This window comes from Topomyia yanbarensis, chromosome 2 (genome assembly GCF_030247195.1).
Source record: "Topomyia yanbarensis strain Yona2022 chromosome 2, ASM3024719v1, whole genome shotgun sequence".
Lineage (NCBI taxonomy): Eukaryota > Metazoa > Arthropoda > Insecta > Diptera > Culicidae > Topomyia > Topomyia yanbarensis.
In genome coordinates this window covers 76,243,876-76,264,402 of record NC_080671.1, presented here as the reverse complement: position 1 = coordinate 76,264,402, position 20,527 = coordinate 76,243,876, and the positions used below count along the sequence as shown (strand labels likewise).

The window sequence follows — 20,527 nt, the reverse complement described above, 5'->3', positions numbered from 1 at the left end:
TTAATTTTTATGAAGATCTAACGCAAAGCGTGGAAAAATCTGCTTATTTCGTTTTCGATTTTTGACCTTTCTCTGTTCAACCTTAAGAACATGCCGACATTCATTGTTTCAACGGCCATACCTTAAGTTCCACCCAACTATCTCAATGCCGTCCGGCAGTGTGTCAAAGATTTTTTGTAACAGTCTCAATAAATGAATTTGTATTTTTTTTGTTATCCATCCGAAGTTAGTCTGTTTTAGCATACATTATTTCAGAAAATTCTGAATATTATTCATGATTCTATTCATGCCTCGTGAACTAGTTCCTGATTCATAATACGTCACGATTCACCATTCTTGCACGTTAAATATTGTACATAACACTTTCGTTATACATTTCATAAAGCATGCAATTTTATGCATGTTTCCAATGATTTAACGTGAACGATTTCACAAAACTAGGAATATTGGATCTTTTTTTCTTCGTTCACTGGTTCTTAATTTGTAGTAAGTATCTCAAAGAGTGGCGGATCTCGAAAAAAATTCGGGAGGGGTCTGTAATTTCAATTTTAAAATACACAATGTACAATTCGGAATACCCAATAACCTTATTTAATGAATATAAGTGTTTTTGGTCAAACTTGGTTGTCTTTGGCTTTGAGTTTGAAACTAATAATAACCCGAAACTAATTTAAAATTTCTCAGCAAGTAACAAAAATCGGAGGAGGTCCGGACCCCCAGGACCGACCCCCTGGGTCTTTCGCTGATATCATACTCTGTTTCAATTGCCGCAAGGCTCTACTGTATCGATTTGGTAGGCAATTTTCGACAAGTTTAATACTAATAGAATGCAGAAAAATTGAAAGATGGATAGAACGAATCAGTTATAGACTTAAAACGGAACACTAGGACTAGACAGTGTCATATGAACATGATCCGTGTCGGTGGTAAAACATGTTTTATTAATGACCATACGGTAGACTTGAATGGAATGCCTAACTCCTACTAGCAGAAGGCAAAGAATTGTTCACATTTCCTTTCGATCATATCCATATGAGCCTGCCTAGTCCTAGTTTTCCTAGTTTATAACTGATTCGCTCTATCCGTCTTTAAATTTCATTCCTTTCGTTTCTCTTGGTAATAAATTTGCCGAAAATAGCAAACAAAATCGATGCAGTAAGTATATCATTAATCTTTTGAGAAGATATCGTAAATAATTTTCAATTTCATGATATTATTCATAGTTCAATAAAGATCAAGGTGTTGATAATTTCACGTGGACTATTGCACAAAATTCGGCATATTATTCATAGATCCAATTTACTGCTTAAAACTAGTTCCTGATTTATATTATATTGATCACAAGCTCAAAAATACATTGCTAAGTATCGATTCGTCTCCGTAAAATATTTCACAAAACAATAAAGGGCGAAGACGAAATTATTGCGACACATTCAACAGGGCATAACTTTTTTACCATTGGGTAAAAATCAACCAAATTTTGTACACTTTCTCATTGATGTGTATTGTTTACATGCTGACAAACTAGAAGTCGTGTTTTTCGATTCAACGAAAATGGAGGTGAACGAACGCAAGTCGAGAGAACAAATTCTTTCCAAACACTTGGAATTTCCTGACCTGTCGCACCGGCAGTTGGGAAAAATGTTGAACATTCACCATTCAGCCGTCTCCAGAGTGTTGACGCGGTTCCAGAAGTGGTTGACGTTGGACCACGGCAAAGGAGCTGGCAGAAAACCGACACCGGAGAACAAAAAGACGGAGGGAAAGGTGAAGCGGATGATTAAAGCAAATCCCAACGTCTCAAGCCGTGATTTGGCCAAAAAGATCGGCATGTCGCAGAGCTACGTCCAGAATGCAAAGAAGAGAGCTGGACTACATACATACAAGGTATAGAACTTCCCAAACCGCAATGAGCGGCAACAATCGACGGCTAAAACTCGGGCACGGAAGCTCTACGAGAAGATGCTGACAAAATATGGCTGCTGTGTGATGGACGACGAAACGTATATAAAAGCCAATTTTAAGCAAATTCCGGGGTTGGAGTTTTTCACCGGCAAGAGCAACTTCTATGTGGACGACAAATTTAAGAAGAAGAAAATGTCGAAGTTCGCCTTCAAATATTTCATTTGGCAGGCCATCTGCTCTTGCGGACTGAGGAGTGAGCCTTTCGTGACAAAGGGCACAGTAAATGGCGAGATCTACAAATCTGAGTGCCTCGAGAAGCGCCTTTTGCCGTTCTTGCAGCAGCACGACGAAGCTCCGCTATTTTGGCCAGATTTGGCATCATGCCACTATTCTAAAAGTGTCCTGGAGTGGTATGAGGCCAATTCTGTCCATTTTGTTCCAAAGTACACTCAGGTTTTTTTTTACGCGGGGGATACGAGCCGCGTAAATGAAAACCGCGTAAATGAAAACCGCGTAAATTTCAAAATCCGCGTAAATGAAAACCGCGTAAATTTCAAAATCCGCGTAAATGAAAACCGCGTAAATTTCAAAATCCGCGTAAATGAAAACCGCGTAAATTTCAAAATCCGCGTAAATGAAAACCGCGTAAATTTCAAAATCCGCGTAAATGAAGACCACTTAAATTTAAGAATCCGCGATAAAGGGAACCTCATTGATGGATACCGCGTAAATTCCAAAATCCGCGTAAATGAAAACCGCGTAAATTTCAAAAACCGCGTAAATGAAAACCGCGTAAATTTCAAAAACCGCGTAAATGAAAACCGCGTAAATTTCAAAATCCGCGTAAATGAAAACCGCGTAAATTTCAAAATCCGCGTAAAAAAAACCGCGTAAAAAAATACCGCGCAAAAAAAACCGCGTAAAAAAAAACTTGAGTGTACATGAATCCGCCAAACTGTCCGGAGCTGCGCCCGGTGGAGCAGTACTGGGCAATGATGAAGCGGGAACTTCGGAAGAGCAAGAAGACAATCAAAGACGAGAAGGACATGTTAAGAAAATGGAAAAAAACTGAGAAACTGGTACCGGATGACACTATAAAGACTTTGATGGATGGCATCAAGCGAAAATGCGTTCAATTTTACACTCAAGGCTCCATCGATTAACTTTTCTTTTGATTTTTTGAAGTAAATATATATATAAAACTAACCTAAAATTTTGGTTTGATTTTAAACATTATAAGAAAATTGACATGACATTTTCGGTGTCGCAATAATTTCGTGTTCACCCTTTAAGATACCGCCAATTGATTATACTTAGAGCTTCTATTTCCCGACGATTTTCACCTTCCCGGGTTTTGGGAAAAAAAGTCTTACCGGGAAATACCGGGGTCCCGGGAATTGAGAAAAATAGTGAAAATAACAATATTTGCAAAACTGAATGATTTCAATGTGCAGGTTTAGGCAAAAATAAACAGCTATAACTTTTGATTGAGGCAATATTTGCCCACAAAACAAGTAAAGCTAATGAATGTGACTATTGCCTTTCATTTGAGTAATAGCAGTTACAAGGATCAGCTCTAGAAGCGAAATGATTGCAATTAGTCTGACTCGATTCTGATGGAGCAGTGCTGCCAGGGACAGTTCACGTTGACAACGGAAAATAATTTTTTCATATATCTTCGTTATGGTGCAATATTTTTGAAAACTGATTAAACTTATGAATTTAGACTGTTTTAGCTACGTTTTCCATGCAACTGGTCTATTGTAAATATTCTCGGAGAATTGTATTGAGCATTGAAAGGTAAAAATTAAGCAGCTTCTAGCACAGCAAGGGAAGCACCTATCTTTTTAACAATAGAATTTTCGTGATTCTTGATCTCACTGTTTTCAAGGAAAAATAGTTTTGCACCCCTACATGCACTAGAAAAAAGTTTGGCATGAAAGGGTTAAGTATTTCCTTCGCTTTCTCATTAATTAGATAACAAGCACTTCATACGATAATCCTAAAACTTCTATGGAGCGAATTAGCTACTCCTGAGTAGTGATTTTTACTAACAATAGTAGCCGAACATTAAGTTATCTTCAATTCCATTTAGATTATAAAAGCTGGGTAAAATTTCTAACTCGGTGAAAGTCGCCCAGAATTTCATTAACTTTAAGAAATTACAAAGATTTTGGATTTTATTTTACTACAAGAGGCTGAAGGCTCGTTGTTTTGGACCGTGTTTCGCGCACAGAGGTGGGAAATCGCCATTTTGAAGCCATCATTTAGAATTTCACCCTGATACTAATTTTTACGAAGTCTTGAATAATAAACATATTTATTCATCACAAGCAGAAGTGCTTACGCCTTTTATATATTCCATAAAAAATAACAAACTTTGCTTTATTTTCGTGCAAAAGAAAGGAACCTCCCCTTATTGGAACATATTGTTGAAGACTCATCAAGAAATGCACTTTTTGGCATCGTGAAGCCAGTGGCGTAGTAGCGGGTGGGGGAATATACTCCCCGAAATATTTATTGAAAAATTTGATATGCTCGTCAAAAATGTACTTAATGTTTTAAATAGAATTCTTTTTTTGAAAAAGTTATCTTTTATGAATATTTTATAAGTTACATGTAGTGAACAAACATCGGCACCTTCCTGTATGCCCGTTTAGTAGGCTAGGGCTAATTGGCTCACTAAACGGGCATCGATGCCGAGAGAAATCCAAGCACCGCTCAAGGAAAGGGGTTTCGGTATCGGGAGAAATCCCACCGCCGGGGAACTCTCAATCGGAGTAAAGTGGGTTCACCTCCTGGGACTATCCGAGTAGATCGCGATAAAACTGGGATCTAAATAGTTCTCGAGAATCGGAGCTGAATGGCCTATGGAATCAGGAGCTAAATGGCTTGCAGTAATCTACCGCTGGAGAGTATCCGAGTAAAATGACTCAAGTACATACGCAGAGTTTTGAAACGACATAATAGAAGGAGAGAATGACGGAAAGCAAGAGGGAAGTCGGAAGTTAATTGGATGGCTCAAGTGAAGCTCCAAGTTAATTGTAGAAATTTCATGAGAAAAAGAAAGAAGTGATATGAAGGCAGAACGGGCGGCCTGGGCCACATTTAAACGTGAGGTAGTAGTGATCACTTACCGAAGCACGACCCAACCGCATGGCCGCCAACACCGTACGTCGATGCAGACGGTGGAAATTTTGGTGACAATCGGGTCGCCAACGATCGGTTTCTTCTAGTGGGAAAAAGACCGGGATCCTGGCAATTCAGGACATGTTCAGGACAGTACTTTAGAAATACCTGGACGAAGGGATTTCAACAGTAGATCGAGGTGAAGCACACATTCAACAGCGCCGCTGAGTGGCTATCATCGTAGTGTTGAACAGTTGCAGCTGGTTCACTACAAGACGGAGGTAGTCCAAAGATTCGCAACCAGTGCTGGTGGACCCTCAGTTCCATCGATGCCTGCACTGAATGATGGTCGACGGTAGGTTAAATTTCAATAGCCACGTCGATCATTTATGTGAGAAAACAGAGAGGACAATTAACACAGTAACAAGGAACATACCGAATATCGGAGGAGCAAAATGCAGCAAGAGACGTCGCCTGGCAGGCGTCTTATCATCAGTACTAAGGTTTGGCGTTCCAGTCAGAACTGCTGCGCTAAACTCAAAGCGGGACTGGACGAAGTCGACACGTACGTTCCGCCCAATTGATTGTCCGTATCGCGAGCACGTACAGAACGATATCGTCAGAGGTGGTATGGATCATTGCCGGGATGATTCCCATCTGCATCACTCCGGCTGAGGACGTGGAATGCTTACAACGGAGGAATACACGAAATGCAAGGAGACTGGTGAGAGCGGAATCGTTGCCTAAGTGGTAGCAAGAGTAGGATAACGCGATGAAAGAAAGGTAGATCCACCGACTCATCCCAAATGTGTCCATGTGGGTGCATAGGAAGCATGGCGAGGGGAACTTCAATCTGACACAATTTTTATCCAGGGTAAAAAGATTCCAGAAATACCTGTATCGGCGTAAGAGACGCCAGAACATGCGGTCTTTGAATACCCTGGGTTCGTAGAAATTCGAAGGAGTATACCCAGTCGTCAAATATCGTGGAAGAGATGTACTACGATGAGCATATCTGGGATGCAGTCACCAATGTAGTATCGAGCAGGCTTGTTATTAAACTTGAATCCACTTGTGGGTGAACTAGAGCTATCGGAAAAAGCTCATATTTTGCATATGATTTTTGCACTGCCATTTGAATTAGAAGTGTTCCGAAAAAAGTGAAAATTGCTGCCGGTCTAATAGTTATACTCAAAATTAAAAATCGGTTAAAGAAAGCTGCTTTTTAAGAACCGGATATATTTTTTTCAAGTTTTCATACTAAAGATATTTTTAAACGACTCTTACATCGAAAAGCTCCAGTATGCTTTTTGAAGTTTATATCCGATTTTTACATTTACATTACATTACGACTTATATATTCGGTCACTCAAATGTTCTTCAGTAACGCTTCCTTCAGTAAAATAAAGTCCAGCAAAAGGGTGCCCCTTACCATTCTCAGGTTGGAAAATCGTTTCTCCAGGGTCGTTTCTGTCACTCGCTTTTCGCATGCTTATTGTCATCACCAGCGATGGGGCCAGGGCGCATGTCAACACGTAATTAGAAGGAGAAAAATCTCTTCAACCAGCTGCTGGATTCCTTTACCACTCCCAGATTGGTGCGCTTACTCATGCAAACAATCGAGATAGCAGATAGCATGGTCTTCGCTGCGAACCAATAATGTGACGAAAGATGGCGAGAGAAAGATGGTATAATAAGTTTCCAAATTATCACACGCCCAGAGTGCGCTCATTGCGCAAATGCAATGTTCATTGAAGATGCTTGAAGTACGGTCGGGTACGGCGTAAGTCAAAAGGGAAGAAAAACCATAAAAGAGGAACATATTCTGTCTGACTGGTTACAGTCGATTGCGGATGGCAAGTTGCTCCAGTTGGCGAAAGAAAAGTGCGCTTGAAGGAGAGACTTTATGAACTCTTTGCGGTAGGTTTCTGTTGCACAAGAACAATAATTTCGTTTGGCCAAGGGAAGGCAATTTGTTGGCACGTGACTACACAATTAGAGATAATTATTAACTGTGTGTAGCATAATTATTACTTATATTAGCTGTAAGTACCTATCAAAAAATTACCTCAATGCGTATATCTTACCATTCATGAATGTAATCGTATGAATTTGCCACTGATAATTTAATCGGTTAGTGAAGACTTTGAATATGTAATACGGAACCGATGAATCACTATGGTATATTTCTCTTTAGTGGAGAACAATTTTGGTAAAAATTATTTTTTTCTCCATTAAGGTGAAATCTTTGCGCGTGAAGAGCACAAAACCTATTACTAAATAATTATGGAACTTGCGTTTCAACTTCGTCTCATCAAAATCTAACACTAACTTAGTGACAGGACTAATCGATCGTTGGCACAGTCACTTACAAAACCAGAGTATTTTTTTTTATTCTGCTAAAGGTCTCTTCGAATCCCAATTACCAAACAACTATAAACTCAAGTCCAAACGTAAAGAAGTCATTATAAACGTTCATCGAAAGCACCTAATGAAGCAATAAAAATTAATTCCATAAATTCCCCACCACTTTCTTTAGCGGGACAGGAACCGGATGGTTTTTGGTTCACGAACATTCCTACTTTCCCGGGGAAACAATTTCATGCATCCACTTTTTCTGTGCTTTCGTATGTCAGTTGGTTCATCAGACTTTTCGCATTTTTCGGCTTTACTAAACACCGCTACTTCCCGCCGTCGATACAGGAAACTTTTTCCACTCATATAAGCACTGTTATGATTCCGGCTCGGTCGACCCAGGTACTGCAGAATCTCCGCCAAATATCGCCAACCCCGTTTGAGCGAAGAGCGTGGTTTTGACATTGCTGTGTGTACCGGTCCTGTGATTATTATTCAATTAGGGCGATTTTTCCACAGCTTCTTGTCAGTAGTATAACTTTTTTCCTGGCTGCTTCCATGGCACTGTCGTTGTCATGCAATGAGAAAATGTATCCGTGATTGATGCGGCTAAGGTGATTCGGGAAGACACTTATTCCTGTTCATTTTGGGGTTTGGACTACGGCCCAGTATCATGGACACATTTGGTGAGGTTTATTTTCCTTTTTACTCGAGCCGACCCGTGCAGTATATTCGTCTTGCATGAGCTTCGGGTTAAAGTGCTTCATGCAGCGGGGAGTTTTTATTTTATGATCGCAATGAATAAATTGAGTTTTTCACAGCAACACATTTAGAGCTGATGACCGAAAACCGATGGTAGACCTCATTGCATTAGGTGGAGTATTTTCGTTCCAGTGACTCGGTTAGTTTGTCGTTACAGAGAGGTCACATTTTGACAATCTTTTCCAATTATGACCTGTCGTAGTACAATATTCGTGTAAACATGGTTGAATCTTCAGACTGCAATGCATCTTGACCAGATAGAAATGAATGTCTTTTTATAAACAGAACTAAAGACATAGCAGCAATATTCCTGTCATTCGATTTTCATAGTACTATAAAATAGTTAGAGGAACAGGTCTTACATGACAACATCTTTTGATAGAATGGTCAACCAACTATGGGTGTATATTTGCTGTAACAAAATACAGCTAAGAAACAATTGAAACTTCGTGAAATTGTAAAATTTTTGTGTTTGGTTCAAAAATCTCCAAATCTTAGTTAAACTGACAACTTATCATTCTAAACAATAGTCGCTCACTCAATTTTACACTTTATGTACCGGAGCAAATGCAACCAGCACCACCCTACTACAGCACAACCGCATTTCGCCGATACCGGTTCCAGATGAGCACAACTCCCGTATTCAGTTTCTTCATGCTCTCCGAGTTCGTCACCTTTTTGCTATGATCGCTACTGGCACTGTTGGCTTATGGTCTGATCAACCATTGCCGTTCCGTTGCAAATGCGCACCCGATCGCTAGCTAGCCGCATCTCGATCTCAACCACTGGCCGCTGGCCGTTCCCTGCCGAGACGGGGCGAAAATATAAAAATTATATTTACAGATTAGTTAATTTTTTATCTGTCTCATAATACAAGTTGTAATAATTTCAAGAATTTTATGCGCGCGGACAAAAAGAAATCGAAATGTTTGGAGATTCTGCTGTGCGCGGTCGTCACGAAGATCCGATGCGTCCTGCGTCGGACCGGCGAAGGTGATGAGAAATCACTTTAAATTGGATGGTTTTTCCTACACGGACGACTGCGAACAGTGTCATCGGTTCTGCGCCATCAGTGACCATCAGCAGCATTGGCAGTGGTAAAATGCGTGGAAGCGAAAAACTATAAACGGAACATTATTCATTCCTACACCCGATATAAATCTTGGACCAGGGCGTTCCTTTTTGCTACCCCCTGCCTGCCCCAATCACAGCCTTCACAGAGACAACCGAGATGATACTGTTCATTCTCCGCCGGTCGACGTCGTCAGTTGTTCGGTTGCCAGTTTTTCCACCTCGGACAATTAATTGACTGGGAAATAGATTTATGCAACAGCGCTACCGACCGCTGGCGAACATCGCACGGATGGGCGTTGGGCTGGGTTGGGTGAGAAAATGACGAATGTGTATGTGAACTGATGGCATGGTCAGCAATCCGAATCGGTCGTCAGAAAGTTGCGTGGAATGATGGTATGTTTCAACAACTCGAAGGAATTCGCCTTCACGGATTGTTCCTCTGGATGCTGCTGTCACTGGCTAGGGCATATATGTAGGACTGTATGGTACCCCGTGCAATTAGGAACAAAAAATGCCAATCAAATGATATGGTGCTGGTGTGGTTTTGTCAGTTTATGTCCAGCAGCATGATTGAAGCCGGGAATTAATTCATCGAGAACTTTTTGCTATGTTTGAAGCCATTCGTCGTAGATTGTACTAGCGGACCAAAGGAATCAAAACCGCGTGCAGCACTTCTGTTTCGTACATAATTGATCGACGGACAAACAGCAAAAAATCACTGCTCCGCGGTATGAAGCACCCTCCTAATCAAGTGGGAACCGTTTCAAGAAGGTGTAAAGATCCCATCTAAAGACCCTCGAACTCTTGGAACTTGAAACCAAACCCGAAAAGCGTAGCGTAATTGGCACTTAATCGGTATCTACCTTTGAGTCGGTAATCAAATTAAATTATTCATTTGAAATTACCTGAAACTATACTATAAACGGGGAACCCAATATTCCTAACAGCGTTTATTTTCCTAATTAAGATGGAAGCGAAAAGATTTGAGCGCTGCTAACAAACGGCTGTGACTGTAATAAAAACAAAACAAATTCGGTTTTTGTTTGTTGTCAGAAATAATCAAGGAACATGTTCAAAACCCATCTGTGATTACGGTTGAATCAGTTTTGGTGGTCACTGGTCAAAAACGGCGCTGTATTTCACTAAACTGAGTGGATAAAAACTTTTCTGAGTCAGTTATCCGCTTGTTATGTTTTGTCATATCTGAGGCCGAGGAGAGGTCAAAGTGACACTTTATGAACACTGGTCAATTAACTTGCGGGCATTATGTTTTGAAACTGTGTCAAACACCTGCCCGGAACGAGAAGATTTTTTTTACGGCCGAGTTAGTGCCTTAACTACTCTACACTTTATCATTTATCAATTTCAAGCTACGAAGCAGTTCGTTCGAGGAATAACCATTCAACTAGCAGCGGCTATTGCTTCTATATGTACTGGTAATTGAAATTTCTTTTTAATACGCTCGTTCACCTCACAGGTTGCGAGTGGATAAAATTAAGGATGAAGCAAAGAGGCTGCCTGCTGAAACCACTCATTCTTCACATTAGGCAAAGCGCCATGAAGTGCAATTGATTCTGATGATAGCCTTGCCTTTTGCGGAATCGCACCGATTATTACCGCTCGGTTGCTCACTGCGTACACTTGGTCAGCCACTAGCGAACGGTAATGTGGGAATCACGAGCGATGAACAGTGGGTTTCAGTAGAGAAAATTCTCATTTTTTTGGGATTATGATGAGTATTCGCGCCAAAATCACATATTATAAAAGTAGGTCGGGAAAGCAGTAACATATGCAACATGAGGCTATACTATGAGGTCATCCAGCTCTGTTACAGAACAACTACCCCCTTATCACCACACGGCGCCAACTGTTGTCTGAGCACCTTTGTCAATCAACTCCGATGATGTTTTTGTGTCGTATGCTGGCTGGGAAAAGAAAATAGTAAAAAGCGGCCCTTACACGTTCAATATTTTTGTCAATACTAGAGAGTATTGACAAAAGTATTGTACGTGTAAAGGAAAAAAGTTGTATTGACGACGTGGATTTCAAACGGGACTGAAATATTGCAACAATATCGTCAATACTGGTATTGACAAAAATATTGAACGTGTAAGGGCCGCTAAACGTCTGTCCTTCATGTTAGGCGCGGCTCTAAACAGTGTCTGTCTCGGAGCGAACTAATAAGCTATAACCGTTGTAAGCAGTCCCATTCGCTTAGGGGGTTTTGGGAATTCAAACTACCCCAGAAGGGGTTCGAGCTACTTTTGAAGAATTCTAAACTCCAAGAGCAGAGAAAATTTTAATACTGCGCACCGTTTTGACACATACAAAGCCATTTTACTGAGTTTGGCCATTCGGTTCTTTCTAAGAAGTATGTGTTCGCGCCTCTGTTCAGCGCTAATCATTGCCAAGTAAAATTGTCCATACCATTTCATTATAATTGAGCAACATCTCCAACTAGCAAGAACATTCTCGAATGAACGCCGAATATTCCATTCGCGCACGATCATCACACACACAGCAGTAGCAACAACAATAGCAGCAGCAGCGATACGCGCGGTATTGCATCATCGTCAGCGAGCGTGAGTGACCCAACGATACAATCGTATGATGTGGGAAAGAGATGACAGGTAATTGATGTGTGACATGGCATCGACAAGCATCGCGGTTGAGCCACGCGTTTCTAGAACGTGTGGCGTGTAATATAAGTACGCGCGTTCTGCGCATCGCAGCAACCAGTATTATTCCAACAAGTGAAGTGTAAAGTACAAGTGACAGAGTGAGTTTCCAAATAAAGTGTAAAGTGCAAAAAGTGTTTTTCCTTCCAATAAATCACATCCAGTTGCAAGTGGTTTTCCAAAATACAGTCCACATAACTTGTTTGCGGTTTGTTTTGAGTGGTCCATCCAAGAGTTTTATTTGTCTGCGGACAAGTGTAAACATAGCCAGCCACTAACAGCAAGCTGCAAATTTCCCACACCAAGGGCCAATCCTAGGCCCAAACAGTATGTGCTAATGATGTTCAGTATTCTGATGGAGTTCTTCTTAGGATTTTGATGGAATCCTTCTTAGTGCCACAATAGAATCTATCGCAGCATTCCTATGGAATCTTTCTCTGTATTTCTACCGTTTTGTTGCCAACAAACCAGCAATCGTATATCAATGAGGCAAATAACCCTTAAAAATATCTGCATAGATTTAATATCGTTACGACGGTCAGCTCACAAGTTCGAATCCAAGACTTCAAAAATAATTCAATATCAAAATTAAAGGCTGCTTTTTAGGCCTACGGCACACACATACCGTTGCCCCCTTTGGCTATGTGGGAAATGATTGAGGTGCCTCTTCTTTACCGACGCAACGCAGTTACCTAATCGTATATCCTGTTCCGGAATCGTTCACGAGTCGTGGATAATGTATACCATTTGAGATTATGTCGCATATTCAATCGTAAATAGATTCTTGGATTAGAATTAATACTAAAAGTTATCGCGCTTAAATTGTTGACAGGAATCGTCAATTTAATATGCATTAATCAGTTGAAACTTGAAACCATCGACAAGGCTGGCAGAGCTCAGCTCAAAGCGTAACTTAACGAAGCCTTTGATATTTTTTCAACATGTAAAAAAATAAAAACAATTATTTTTGATTATCCGTTGTATCTCGTGCACACAACTTTCTATTGCGCGCGGAGATCTTCTTTCGCAGCGGGAAACGATTGTCTACCTTACCTGCGTCATGGCGGTCATTTAATTCGCTTGTATCTTTCACGTTAAGGTCATCATCATAAAAGTTGTTTTGGGATCCGCGATCAAATGCTCTTCCCTGCTTCTTGCAATTAGGGGTGGCTAATACTAAACCGTTCGGCCATATATGGATAAGAGTCCCATATTGAAAAACAGCAAGAACAGAAAAACGCTGTTCAAGATTTACATTTTTCATTAAGCCTTATGGATGGGACAACCATGTTTCGGTATATTTTTTTGGATATTTTCTGAACAAACCTGGTAATCTTATTTGTGCATTATGATTCAGTGGTGATAAAGAATACAATCCAATAGATATCTCATTTTCGACAAAAATCCATATGGGACTCTTATGGGCAGTATAACCGAAACTCGTTACTAGAAAATCAATCGTTAAACATCCGTTAAGTCGTTAAACATCCACACATTGATATTAATTTCCTCGCCGATATTGGTTTCAGTTGATGCTGGATGATGCTTTTGCGGTTGTCATTAAGGCCTGAACAGTTGCCACAAATTTGGCAATTGTTGGTGGCTCTGGTATTGATATTGAAAACTCTGTATGGGTTTGTTTTTCCGTAGATGAGTTGGCAATCGGTCGAGATGCATTCTTCTCTACATCTTCCGCGCAAGGTGGTCTGTCTGATTACAGTACTTGTACGCAGTAGTGTGCCCCGCATGGATGCATAACGAAGTTTAATAATAGTTCGGTGAGTTTTGAGTTTTATAGTAGGAAATAGGTCTCTCGACCCGCATCCTCAGCACAGGATTACCATTATGAGTACCCGGGAAAAATGGTTCTCCAAGTATCAGTTGTGAAAGTTCTACAACTCTGTATTGTGACATGAATTTTGTAAATAAGCTCAGGAGGGTACGCCGTGATAAGTCATGTAACCATACCTATGTATAATCATGTTCTATAAACACTGGAATCTTTATTCCAACGTTTTAACTTTCAACAACGTATTCTGAATTTTGCTGCAATTCGAAACCCATTAAATGCGAACAATACTGCATTGCAGAGATGATATCGAAGATAGATGACCTTCGTGAGCCTAAGCTCTATTTCAACCTTCAGAAGGTATTTCACTTCACGAAAACTTGGTCATTTTGATCAAAATTTGAAGTCATTTCTCTAGACAGCGACCTTGAACAGGTAAATATTGTTGCATGCTCCGAGGTTTGTCGAAGAAGTATCTTGTCTACGTACCTGCCAGGCATGTAGAGATTGATGGTGTAGTCTCCGACATGGGCCTCAATTGCGAAGATCTGATGAAGTCTGGGGTTCGCTCATTCAAGAGCCCATTGCGTCAGTCAACAAAAATTCAGGATTGTTCCTGCTGGATTTGTCTATCTGTTTTCCTTTTTGTGCCGCGAGGCATGAACTGACATTATTGCTAACAATTGGGACGAACATACAGTTCGCGAAAACAGTGAAAGAAGCCTCTGCTACTGACTAAACCAAAGAAGTTAGAATTAGTCGAAACTAATCCACATGAAACCTTTTGGAATTAATATTAAATTGCTTGTATTTTACTTAGTCTACTGATGGACAGATTCCTCCTTCCTTCCTTCCTAAACTCTAATATTGTATTAGATTTACCTATATAGGTGCGATGTATAATAAAAATGTAATTGACATTCCCAAAGCATGGAACCCTAGTCTTACGTATGGGAACGTAAAGACTAGGGACGTAATAAGACGTAATTGCACCACTAGGTATATTGAAATAGGTTTTTAATGCATGTTATTCATAGATTTAGATTTAGATTTAGGAACATTAGTTCACTAAATCAAAACAGTCTGGATACTTTCTCGTAAATTATTTCACGATACTCGGAATTCTATTCATGAATCCAATCATCGTAAACTAATTCACGATTCTTAATATTAGTCACGATCCATCATCAAATATTTGTGAACTGGTTCATGATTCCTAGTATAATACCATTCGTAGTCGTGAAATATTTCACGAATATTATTCATGTATTAATGAACTGACAGTTACGACTTACCATTCGTGCTCGTGAAATAGTTCGTGAAATCATAAAACATTTGTCATGTATTCGTGAACTGGCTCATAATACCTAGTACTTGATCTAGGATCTATCTTGCGTCCTTGTGATATTTAGAAGATATCCCTAATTATTTTTAACTTCATGCAACATAGTAATGAAATTTTCACAGGACAATTTCACGATGTCTAGAGTATTATTGGTAGAATCATTTTTGTTCCATGCACTATTCAATGAATTATCGTATATCTCCATCTGCTAGCGACCAGCTAGAGGCACGAGCAGTAGATATAAGAAAACTATTAGGACCTAGAACATCGTTATTCATTTGATAAGGTTTAGTGTGATGTCTCATTATAGAGTCGAAAATCGTGTTCGTGATATAGTTCATGGAACAAGATCCTACTTAATAGTCACACATTTATGTTCCTGTTCACATTGTCGCGATACTCCGAGTTACAACAACAATAACCAAAAAACAGATCGCAATAAGGCGAATAGAATTACTAAAGTAAATTTTAGAATAAAATATCATAATGCAAATAAATTACGAAAATCGTGGCAATGATCATAAAATCAAGAACATAAATCATACTATTCGCGACAAAAATATCAAAAATCGCGACAAAGATCCTGAAATCATGAACGTAAATCACTCTACTCGTGACTAAAATATGAAAATAACGTGAATAAAAATAACAAAAATCGTAACTAAGAACCTGAAATCATTAATATAACACACATTACTAGTGATTAAATTATCAAAAATCGTGACTAAGATTCTGAATTCAAGAACATAAATGACTACTCGTGACTAAAATATAACGTGAATAGAAATTATGAAAATCGTGACAAAGATCCTGAAATCATGAATAGAAATCACATTACTCACACGAAAATCGTAACTAGTATCCTGAAATCATGACTAAAATACCACAAAATAGAAATTACGAAAATCGTGACTAAGATCCTGCAATCATGAACATAAATCACGCTACTCTGATAGAGAAATCCGATAGCCAACTCATGAATAAAATATCACGATAACTTTATGAGAAAGCACAAAATTTTTTAATAAGCTCCTGCAATCATAAACATCGTTTAACTGTCGTTTGTGTATTCCCAAATTGTGATCAAGGATCACAACAAAAACTAAACATGTCCACTGGAGAGGGAACAACCCTATCGAACATTCGAATGCAACGCATAATCGACGTGAACTAGTTTTTTTTGGAGACACAAATTGTTTCATGAATACGAGATTTGTTATTCATACTTTAAGAAACTTGGTCACGGTTTTTGTAAATCCTTCAGTTCATGAAATCGTGATCTTGTTTTCATGAATTTATGGACGGATCTTTTTCCGTATGCGTTAAAACTTTAGATACAGCTGGAACTAGATTTATTGAGATATCTGTCATAGTTATGGAAGTTCAAATTTGTGAAAAAATATAACAATTGCTTTCTATCCACAGTCAACTGAACGTACAACATTTCGGCCTAATCCTATTTCTGGCAGCAACCAATTGAAAACTTATTGTAATTCGTGAAGAACTAGCAATTTTTAATCAAAACTATCCTCGAAATGTGAATGTACTGTTTTATAATACCAGCAGAGGTACATGGTGTTAGGTCACGTAGTCGAACCTCTGTTGAGTCGTTTTCTATATAAACAGATGATGAAGTTGACGTTGCCACATTTGGCGCTGTTATACATGGTCTTCCACGAAACGAATTTGTGAAAATGCAAGGTGTAAACATCTACTATTGTAAGACCCATTTGCGCTTTTAAAAATTAAAAATAAAACATCTCGAATTTAATCTGAATCAGAGAAATAATCAGTAAAACAAAATTTGTACATCTACTTGACAAACAAATAAAATACATTTCCATCATCAACAAAACACACGGCTGGGATAGTTTCCTTCGTCTGCCTCTAACCCACAGTGCAATACCATCGAGCCTAATGAACCACGTACTGAGCGCAAGGTGGAACAACAACATTTTTCTCCACGGGCTTTAAGCGCACTTTAAGGCAGCCACTTCTCAATTATGATGACCATCATCACCGTCGTTGGCAAGCGTGGTTACCGGCGTTGGTTGCCAGCTTACTTCCTTCTCCTCCCCATCATCCCGCTGCTCCGATTTACTGCTGCTGTTGATTGTGATCATACCATGAGAACGCTATGGTCCATTCCCATCGTCAGCGACCAGAAGCTCGACGCCACTGGGGGAGGACCAAATCGAGAGCCGTTTCCCACTAAACCAATATTAAAAACGTATTAAAGCAGGCATTGGGAAGCGTTCTTTATGGACCCAGTCTATAATCTAGGAAGGCGATCGCGCTAAAAAGATTAGATTAAGCGGCAGTCCCAGCCGGGCGAGAAATGGCGCTCACCTCCAAGCGTTGTTAATTTGAACTCTGCCATCGAATCGCTTCTCCGATCCGATTGCGATTGGGGCTTTGGCAGGTCCGATTCAAGTGCCGCTCGGTGGCTCTAATATCGATATCACGAAGTAGCCGACCGAGCGAGACCGTCGAGTTAACCCGGCAAATTATGATGATAATCTAACGATCGTTTCCACTTACCGGTGTGTGGCATTTCTTCGACTGCACCGAGAGTACTTAGGGGGTACTTGCTGTAATCGAAAAACCCGTCGGCAAGGGTTATCTGAAAGAAGAAAAAACAAAACAGCGAAGCGAAAGGGAAACGTTATTATCGGAATATGTGCTTGTGCCGAAGCACAGAGGGGGCGCATAGTAAATTGTATAAATTTATTTCAATGGTTATTTGATGGGTATCATTAGGGTTTCAGCGGGCTGGTTAGGTTTGAACCGTGCCGCACCTGATGGAGCATTGGTTCTGAAACTGGATTGTTATTGTAAATCGAATGGGATTATTTCTAAACTACTCCATTTAATATTGTTCGCTGGATACGGATTCAATAATTCATTTTTTCACAATATGAACTCCCTAAAAAGCCATGGCTTATTCACTTTTTGTTCTAATTATTTCCCGTCGGCCTATTTCCGCCACGAGGCAAAACACCGACGCACGAGAGGTGACCTCCACTATCTGGACTAGATATTGACCCATCAATTCATTAACCGGGGTTCAACGGCTTTGCTTCTCTTGCGAAGAAAGCCGTGGTCCCAGATTTTTTTCATCTCAACGACCTCGACTGGGATTGAACCCAGACCAACTGGGGTGAGTGTCGGTCACGCTTACCACTCAAACACCGGCGCCGTCAAGCCATAGGTTATGATTAATTTATTTCTATTTTAGTTACTTAGTTATATTGTGTAAGGGACTATTCTACTAATATTCCGAAGTATACGCTAAAATCGGTATTCGATGAACAAAAACACCTTCCTGTGTAATTTACTTTAATATTTTAATGTCCAAAGTATTTTTAATTTCAAAAGTATATAATCAAACATCAACTTATTATAAAAGGTAAAAACCATGTAGATATTAGGTCGACAAATATGCAAGACTCGATAAGCGGTAATGTTACGCTGTGTTGATTTCGTACCAAAGCACGTTAGAAAATAACATCAAACATCACAGAACATATGAAAGGTTTAAACAATTCCGATTCGTAGTATTCCCCCAATTCAATAAGTCAACCAATGGAATGTGTGCCTTCGTGAATCAAATGAAGCAGTTCAACACCAGCGATCAATTGTAATTTTTCTCTTACTACACTAATCCCTGCAAGTGGACCGACTAACATTTCCGACACCACAAGAAATACGCCTTTTAGTTTCGGTCACCATAAAAACGTATTTTCCTTTCCAGGCGGGTTCGCCAAACCTACATTATTTAGGTCCTAGAAAATCCCAATTGGTGATAAATATTAATGAAGAGTCAAGGTTCAGCAACCATATCCTTTGCCGGTGATAGCCGTGGAACACTTGGCAGCAGTTCGAATGGCCCACGGTTTGTGCAGCTATCCGTAAAAGGCCGACGACAATTTGCATAACCATGTCCTGTTCTGAATACGCACCGAACGGCCCCGCGCACTACTCGTTCGTCATTCACGGGTCAGCTGACCTGTGCATGATTAATTAGAGTAAATCAATCATAAAAAGGAGAAACTTGAAACTGTTTGTATGCTGATGGGTCTCCTAATCTGGTCCGACCCGAAAAAAAAGGATTTACTCGGTTTGCCTCGAGTTGAGTTTTTATTGTTTTTCTGTATATTAATGATATTTGCTCAGTTTTTATACGGCGGAACTGCTCTAAAAGCCGAATATATTTTTATATACGGTTGATTTAATAGGCACCAACTTAGCGCCCTAATCCAGTTGAACCGCTACATTTTTACTGTCAAAAAACTTGATAGGGCTCGTATATTTACACAGCAATCCAATCTACACCAAGCCTCAGTATATTTGTCCGTTGGAATATGAGAAAAATTAAGACGAACCCATTTTTTATGCCCAACCGAATCGGGCAGCCCGTAAACGAGCGTGCGATTCGTGCTAAATTGCGAATTTGTAAACCAAATCTGTGTACACGTTCCCGTCACAATCGTTTCACAAGTATAACGTTGCGGAAAATCAGCAATTGTATTAATGGGGCTCTAAAAGACCGTTGAAATTGCGTACACTTCTCGTGGGCGTAACAGCGGAACCACTTACACGAAATCCGCATGGTGCTAATAATAAAATAATTTCCTCACCTCGGAGCAGCCAAACACCCCGGGCAAAATTAACCTGACATGCACGGCAATTCTCCATACAGAACCGCTCGTACCGGAGCCGAACATGTAGGATCTCACCCTAGGCTCGAGGCTAAGGTTGTTTCTTGTCCCGCTTCACGCTCCCTATTCTTTTTTTTTTATTTCGCTGGTGTTTCGCGACTTTGGCGGTCATGGTATTGTATTTCGCCAAAAAACACACAACAATCCACCAGGACCTGATTAAAATTCAATTCATGCCGAAAAGTAAACACGCACTGTTTCTCTATAGGTTGAAGCTTAAATCCAGAGAAGGTGTCGGTTCGAACGCGTCAAAGCATACCAAATCGTGAAACGTTGCTCATTTCATTCAACCATCGGAATAGCTCTAGGTAGAAAAGTGAAAAACCTGCCGAAATGACGAAACTCACCCACCTTTTATGTGTGGTACGCATATTTTCTAGAACATTAAGTGAGGAACCTTACCGAGCCTTGGCTTCTAAATCCGTCAGCCGTAAGCCGATGTGTTTTGACACCCTGACTGGGTCTGGTTCGTTATGTTAATTTATGCCTCTTAAAAGGCGTTAATTAACGGAATTATAATATTTTCACAGTGCCCACTGGGTGCCCATGTTGCATAATCAGGTGTTTTGTATACAAGGGAGCTGCGTTTTTAAACGCTACATATAGCTGTGTCATACCTATTCGTTCTAGATTTGTCGGAAGTATCGTTAGTCATAGAACGAGGGTGCCTACGCTGGGTGCTTTTTCAGTCTATTGAGAAATTTCGGACAGAGTGTTGACAGCTAGGGTGCCCCGGGGGTTATTGTCTTTCGATGATGGGGGAAAATAT

General features: G+C 40.0%; 1 protein-coding gene across 2 annotated transcripts in view; it reads right to left on the bottom strand.

Moving 5' to 3' along the window:
- The window catches only part of LOC131678488 (paired box pox-neuro protein), a 147,451-nt gene that overhangs the window by 76,497 nt on the left and 50,427 nt on the right, over positions 1 to 20,527 (bottom strand). For both annotated transcript variants that reach the window (XM_058958667.1, XM_058958668.1), the window contains one exon: positions 17,579 to 17,660. In XM_058958667.1, coding sequence (XP_058814650.1) covers positions 17,579 to 17,660 — 82 coding nt within the window. The remainder of the gene's footprint in view (positions 1 to 17,578; positions 17,661 to 20,527) is intronic.